This window comes from Phaseolus vulgaris, chromosome 3 (genome assembly GCF_051622355.1).
Source record: "Phaseolus vulgaris cultivar YP4 chromosome 3, ASM5162235v1, whole genome shotgun sequence".
In the NCBI taxonomy this organism is placed as follows: domain Eukaryota; kingdom Viridiplantae; phylum Streptophyta; class Magnoliopsida; order Fabales; family Fabaceae; genus Phaseolus; species Phaseolus vulgaris.
Window position 1 is genome coordinate 10,032,644 of NC_143500.1, and position 7,584 is coordinate 10,040,227.

The 7,584-nt window shown below is 31.8% G+C and overlaps 1 protein-coding gene across 1 annotated transcript; it reads left to right on the top strand.

The window, feature by feature from the left end:
- The first annotated feature begins 4,554 nt into the window (after positions 1–4,554).
- On the top strand, positions 4,555–7,300 carry LOC137806523 (phospholipase A1-IIgamma). The gene is made up of 2 exons (XM_068606709.2): positions 4,555–5,261; positions 6,509–7,300. The coding sequence occupies exons 1-2, from the start codon at positions 4,680–4,682 to the stop codon at positions 7,124–7,126; spliced, it is 1,200 nt and encodes a 399-aa protein (XP_068462810.1). The 5' UTR covers positions 4,555–4,679; the 3' UTR covers positions 7,127–7,300.
- The last annotated feature ends 284 nt before the right edge of the window (positions 7,301–7,584 follow it).

Genomic DNA, 7,584 nt, shown 5'->3' on the forward strand with positions numbered 1-7,584 from the left:
ACTTTGTCTTGCAGCAAGGAGCCTTTAAGTTGTTGTTATTTTTCTGTTGTATCCATTCCTGCAACTAGTGCAACTTAATTTTGTAGTTATAGCTTACTGCAACAAGGAGCTTTTAAGCTGCTGTATTTTTTCTACAATATTTGTCTATGCAATTGACTACCACACTACTTTCATATCCATTTAGACAAGGTTAAGGTGAGTAGATGTACAAGGAAAATTCAAGAGTCTATGTGAGAAGCTTATCAGAGGGTGCAAAGGTGAGAGAGCATGTAAGAAGTTGTAAAGGGATGGTGATGCTAGAAACACTCAATCATCTTGTAGGAACTTTACGCATCTGGAACTAGAAGGATTGGAATATAAACGTTGTGCCAGCTCTAGAGAACATTTGAGGAGACTTAAGGAGAATTTGTTCTTTTTGTGAGATCCAAGTAGCAGTACTTTCCAATACACTCTTCTAGTCTCAATAGAAGCACTTAAGGAATACGAGATTCTGCTGCAACCATAATTCTAGCCTTTTACGCATAATGCTAGTGCATAATTGTAGCACAATTGATGCATAACTCTTGTTGTATTGAGGTACAAGGGGGGCATATAAAGGTTCGTAAAACTGAAGTCTATTGGTAAGGCTTAATGGAGAGGAAGTAGTGCAGGGTAGGGGTTCACAAGTTCTAGAAGATTTGGAGGTAGGGGATTGTGAGTGTCGAGTGTACTAGTTTGAGGCAGTGTTGGGGGCTCAAGAAATGTAATGAAGTGTCCTGCAAGGATATGGAGTCAAGTAGACTAATTAGTTTGAAAGGGGTTGCTGGGTGAGTCAATGCCATGAATGAAAGAAATTTGATCACCATACCAAATGGGGCAGCGATGGGTCTTCTCTTTCAACGTTGCACGATTCAGTCATACAAGTTCCCACAATCATAGGCTTTACTATAGATTATTTGCATGAAGCTTGCAGCCATGTGGTGTCAAGGGTTTATGCAATTTTCTGCCGCATAATTATGCAAAAATGTAGCAACCTAAACACTTGTTTTAATTTGTTTATAATTGTTGGTTTAGTTGCCTATGTTGCTCGTGTGAATGTTGTATAAGGGTTGGGATACCCCTTAAGTGTCCCTTTTAATTTAATTTTATTCATTGCTGATAAAAAAAAGGCATGAATGTTGAGCAAAAAAATGTATGAATTAATTATGATAGTTTGTGATTCTAGATAACCTCAATGTAAGGAATTGACTTGGTTTGGCCATAAGAAACATTAAACTTGAATAAGCATAAAATTTCTATGTAACAATAGCAAAAGAAATCGCAAATCTTACAATCCCAAGGACATGTGTTGTATATTGTTTATTTTGTACTTTATTATTTTGTCAAAGTTTCAACCTTACTAAATATTATATTAGGATTATTATAGTTATTTAAATATATATATATATATATATATATATGCAACCAAATTTTATCAATTTCTCACTTCACTTTGAAGGATATTGCTACTTTGTTAAATTTTAATTTCTTGTGAAAACTACAATCATCAATTGTACTGCATTTGATTATGTTAATATAGCTTATTTGATAGGGTTCAAATTCATGAAAGAACCTTCCAACCTCATTCACACTCTATATACTTCAATAATCGTTCTTCACCATTAAGCATTAAGTATACTATCAAATCAATAGAACTTGAATTTCAAAGAAAGCATGCATTCATAAATAATAATAACTCAAGAAATATAACATTACTTTCCAATCCCAATAGGATAAATTTAGCAACTTGTGATAAATCTTACAATGGAGCACAATGATGTTATCCGTCAGTAATTATTGACAGTCTTACTGAAGGATATATTCGTCAGTAATTACCGACACCACAAAAATTCAGTCAGTAATTATTACCGACAATGTTTTTACCTATGGATTTGTTGTCGTAGATTTTCCGTCAGACAAATTTTTGGTCTTACCTTCGGATTTTGATCATCGGTAATAAGCTCTTTTTCTTTGTAGTGACCTAAGAAAAGCAAACATGGATCCCTAAATGCTATGGGCTAGCTCCAACTCAGGATGTTTTACCTTAAGATTTGTCTCAGTTTCAGCCTCTAGGCTCTGGTTTTGTAACCTGATTTATCTATGTTTTTGCCATTGTTTGAGCTTCATTGCTCTTAGCCCATTAATGAGGTGTCAAGACCTCTCTATTTCTAGAGTTTATTGAGGAACTCAAGTAGATTCAACTTTCGCTCAACTCAGGGTTAATCTGCTCAGCGAATTTTCTTTCTTTATTCTGAAGAAACCTTTTGGCTTTAAGCTCTCTTTTGGGTTTCAACAGATTCAAAGGTTCTTGGTTTTGCAAGGATTCACTTCAAGCCAAGCCCAATGAAATCCTTTCTTAATTATGAAATCTTCTTAGGCTAAAGATTCATTTCAAGTCAAGCCTAAGCAAATCTAATGCCTTTATCTTTTGGTTCAGGTTAACTCCAATCCCTTTCTGATTGAATATGAACTTTCTTTATTGTGTAGGACTTTTTTCGCTCAACCCATTTGAATTCATTTAGCCTTCTAAACCCTGTAAATCTTTTATCCATCTGGCTTCAATTTGCACAGCGCATGCCTTCAATGCCTAATGCTTTGGAGACAATCTGCTTAGCCTATTTTTATGCGCTGGACTGATTAGTCATTTTTATGCTTCTATTTGTTTGCTATTTTTCCTCTTTTTCTACAAAAATCTTCAGATTCTTTTTCTTCTCTTCCTCTTTTGAGTTAAGCTTTGTTTTGTGGGGATTTACATGCTTTTCAGGTTGTTTTCCTATTTATTTTACTCATCATTCATGCCTAGTTTGCTATGATTTTTTACAATCATTTTACCTTTATCAAGATCCAAATTGTTTCTAAACAGAATAATAAATTTTTTATTCATCCTTTTTAGGGTTGACTTGAACGACGCTATAATTTCTTTTAATTACTTATAGCATTTACTAGACATATTACACTGGTTGACATATTACACCGATTGGAAGGAACAATTGGCGTAATATGTCATGCTCCCAACTATATTTTTTGTTAAACTTATTTTTTTTACTCTGAAAAGAACATATTAAACCAGTTGGTCCTTCTAAACAGTGTAACATGTGTCAAATATTTACGAAAATGTCGCTGCATTTTTGTTTACACCAATTCTTATTTTGTGTGTTTTTTTTTCAGGTGGATCCATAGCCTAGTAGATGCTAATCACAAGTTGTTGCAAATAAGGTGACACCCACAGTCGGATCTGGGGTCATATCCTTTTGAAGGGAGAAACCTGATGGATGACCATCCACAAGTTTCAAGTCACCACATACAAGGTTAAGAGCAAAACAATGAACAACATAAGTAAAATGTCTTAGTATGTATAAAATTGTAAAAAACAAGTAGAATAGCTATGGTACTTGTCTCACTTAGTGTTAATATAATTTAGAGTTTAGGATTTAAAATTTAGATAGAATAGTAATATAGTTTTGCACTTTTTAAAAGCACTATGTTAATGTAACTTTCAACAAGAAAATTATAGCAATTTTCACTTCTATTTATTTCTTAATAGAGTACTCTACTTAAAAGAGTTATACCCAGTATGTTTGAATACCGTTCTTTGAGGTACTAAAAAACTTAACACAATATTTTGTTTGTTTTTATATGAGTTAGATATTTGGATCAAAACCATGATTTAAAAAAAAGACTAAGACCATTAGAGAAATCCTTACCAACTTCATGCGTTGTGAATAAAACCAAGACCATCATTTGAAGACCCGACTAAGTCCATTAAGCTATGCTTATCAACAAAACAATCAAAGCATTTAAACATCTAGTGGAGAGAGGGGGAAAAGTCAAACACTGTATTGTTTTTTCATTTAATAAAATAGTTATGATATTTATTATTTAATTTTTTATTTTTACTTAATGAATACACAACACGCAAGTGTAAATTAATTAAAAATTAGATCAAAATAAAAATGTAAAACTAACAAAACAGTAATTAATATTGTCTTAAAATTTAAAAAATGAAGTACATGTGAATAAAACATTTCATAATTAAAAAAAAAATTACGAGTGAATTAAAATAGATGCTGATATATTAACACTGTAGACACTAAAAACAAACATTTAACATATTAATAAATTAATATTTTATTTTTTTATTTAAAATATTATTATATTATTATAAATAGTTGTTAAATGTACGTTTTTCACTGTTTATATTACAGTAAATAAAGATGATGAATATTCCTTGCCTGATGTGATGCTTTAATGTAGTGTACGTAATTGTACGTAATCGTAATGAAAAAAAAAGGTTTTGATAAACCCTACTTGTAGAGAAAACTAAATATAAAATAAACTTTTATTCACTTGTATATTAAAGAGTAAAATACATGTGTATATATAAGAGAAAGATTAAGACCTAACTAAAATAGAAAAGGAAAGTTGGGCTAAAGAAACAAAACCCAATAATTTACAATAGAAAATTAAATATGTTAACATTTTATAAAAAGTCAAAGAAACTTCTTCCAATTAAAATAAGACGAACAGAAGTAGGTCATTGTTTAAGAAGTAGCAAAATATGTAAGTTGATGAAGGCATGTACACATATTATATAGAGAGAGTATGCAATAGATATACAAAACAAACCTACCAACTTGATAGGTTTGAGTTGAAGAAGATCAATGGGTAGCATTGCAAGAAAATGGAGAGAACTTAGTGGGAGAAGCAATTGGAAAGGTCTGCTAGACCCTCTAGACATTGATCTTCGTCGTTACATAATACACTACGGACAACTTGCTCAAGCTACATACGATGGTTTCAACTCAGAAAAAGCATCAAATCTTGCTGGGAACAGTAGATATTCTAAGAGGGAGTTCTTCGGCAAAGTTGGCTTGGAAAATGGGAACCCTTTCAAGTATTTGGTGACCAAGTTTCTGTATGCAACTTCCAAAGCCAGTGACTCTGAGAAGTTTCTCTTGAGGTCGTTTTCGAAGGACGCTTGGAGCCTGCAATCGAATTGGATAGGGTATGTTGCTGTTGCCACTGATGAAGGGAAAGAAGCATTGGGGAGAAGGGACATAGTGGTTGCTTGGAGAGGAACCATTCAGGCTGCGGAATGGGTTAAGGATTTTCATTTCCATTTGGATCCTGCGCCGGAAATTTTTGGTGATGCTGCTTCTGCAGAACTGCACCATGGTTTTTACTCTCTTTACACCAGCAAAAACCCTGGTTCAAAATTCACTAATACCAGTGCTAGAAACCAGGTAACATTACTGATTCAAGGAGAATTCTACAAGTTGACGCTTTTTTTTTTCTATGCATATTTCAAACATGGTATTTTTAATACTTTCACCGTAAAATATTGGAAGTAGACTTAATTTTTTTAATGATTAGATACTTTATATTTGGGGAAATGATTATGTAATGAAAAATCCTTGTTTAGTAGCTGCATACAAGAACTTGTCAGATCAATGTTAATTATTATATCTTGAATGAGATTAATCTATAACATAAAAAATTCATAATAGGAGAAAAACAAATTCATTTTTCTTAAATACAGTTTCTACTTTAAGTATTGTTGATAACCTAATTAAAAATAACCTCATCGAAAATGATGAGTTAGGTTTTCAAAATTAGCTCATTTAAATTTGATTGAAAAGTAGTTTGTTAAAATAATTTTTAGAAGACATATAAGGGTATGGATTTAACACATAGTAAATAATAAATATGTTTTCTATCGTATTCTTACTCTGTTTCCTTTAAGTTGTAAATTCATTTTTCATATAAAAAAATTAAGGAATAGTCTAAAATATGTTCATAGAAGTTACTTTTATATAAGGTTATAATTTATCGATATAAATATTTATAACTTCTTATATTAAAAATCGTGTTCCTTAAATATTTCCTAAAAGGAAATGTTATTTCTTTTATAATTATAGTAAATAGAAAGAAAAGGAAAGAAACGATGGAAAAATTTAAAGAAAAATATTTTCATTTTATTCAGCAATAAATTTTACATATATGCATTACTTTCCAATCTAGATCTAACTATGGAGTGATGTATTTTTTTTAATTATAAATAATGTTAAATATATTTTCCGTGCATTTATTTTAACACGAAATTAATTTTTTTCTTAATCCAAATTTTAGTCCAAGTAATTGTAGTACGGAAATAATTTGTATAAGTCTTTTTATGTGCATGAAATTAGTTCAATTTTTTCCAATTCATTAACCCATTAAAAATAGTTAAGGTGTGCATTAGCCTACAATAAAAACAATAACAAATTTTAAAAAAATTAATAATTATTTCCGATGAAAAATAACCCAATACAATTATTTTTATACTACAAATAACTGGGATGATATATAAAGTTTAAACCAAGAATGAATATATTATAATACAAAGACAAAAACATACTTAAAATGTTAAAAAAATGTTTGAAAATTCTCTTTGAAGCATTGATAGTGGAGAGAGTTTCTGTAAATAATTTGTATAAGGAAAATTTTTCAGGTTCTAGAAGAGGTTGGAAGACTGGTGGAGGAATACAAGAATGAAGAAATTAGCATAAGTGTGACAGGGCACAGCTTGGGTGCTGCACTTGCAACTTTAAATGCAGTGGACATAGCTGCCCAAGGATTGAACAAACCAAAAGGCCAACCTCAGAAAGCGTGTCCCGTCACTGCATTTGCATACGCGTCTCCTCGTGTAGGAGACTCAAGCTTTGAGGACGCCTTCAATGGCTACAAAGATCTGCGAGCACTGCGTATTCGTAATGAAACGGATATTGTCCCGGTTAGTCTCCTTCTAGGCTTTTCCGATGTGGGGGAGGAACTACTGATCGACACTAGAAAATCCAAGTTCTTGAAGGAAGGGGTGAGTGCGCATAACTTGGAGGCTTACTTGCATGGAGTTGCGGGAACGCAAGGGAAAAAGGGAGGGTTCAATTTGGAGGTGAATCGTGACATTGCACTTCTGAACAAGGGCATGGATGCATTGAAAGATGAATATCTTGTTCCTGTGGAATGGAGGGTGCAGGAGAATAAGGGTATGGTTCAGCAATTAGATGGTACTTGGAAGCTTATCGAGAAAAATGAGGATGGTTTTCAATCCATACATTCCAGTTTATAAGTTTATTTTGTATCCAATTTCAGGTTTGGACTGGTTGTTCTTGTTGTGTTCGCAAATAGCGTGAATAATGCTTTTCAAAATGTATTGCTGGTATATTGTATTCCTCAAATTTGAATGTATTGAATTTGATTATATTTTAATATAAGATCTATTTGAACTTAAAATAGAGCATTTAAGTATGCTGAGGATTTGTTATTTTAATTTAAGTCTAGTGGAGGTTAATCAAATTGAAGCTAATATTTTAGAGTCATTTCTCAGAGGGGATGCAATTACCATTGACCTAAATGATATAAAGACTTTGTTACGTGAAAACTAACTTATGACCAAGTTGACATAAAAAAAAAAACTTTATTTATTGTTTTAAATAAAGTGTCATTTGAGTCAGACATTATATATATAATCAATATATTAAAAAAAATAGCATTCTTGATGAGGACCGGTGTTTCAAAGTCCATTAT

What these genes read in the sequence shown, in the direction of transcription:
- LOC137806523 (XM_068606709.2), top strand. Translation starts at nt 4,680, where the DNA reads ATGGGTAGCATTGCAAGAAAATGGAGAGAACTTAGTGGGAGAAGCAAT. An exon ending in ATACCAGTGCTAGAAACCAG is followed by an intron (nt 5,262 to 6,508) that starts GTAACATTACTG and finishes AAAATTTTTCAG; the next exon opens with GTTCTAGAAGAGGTTGGAAG.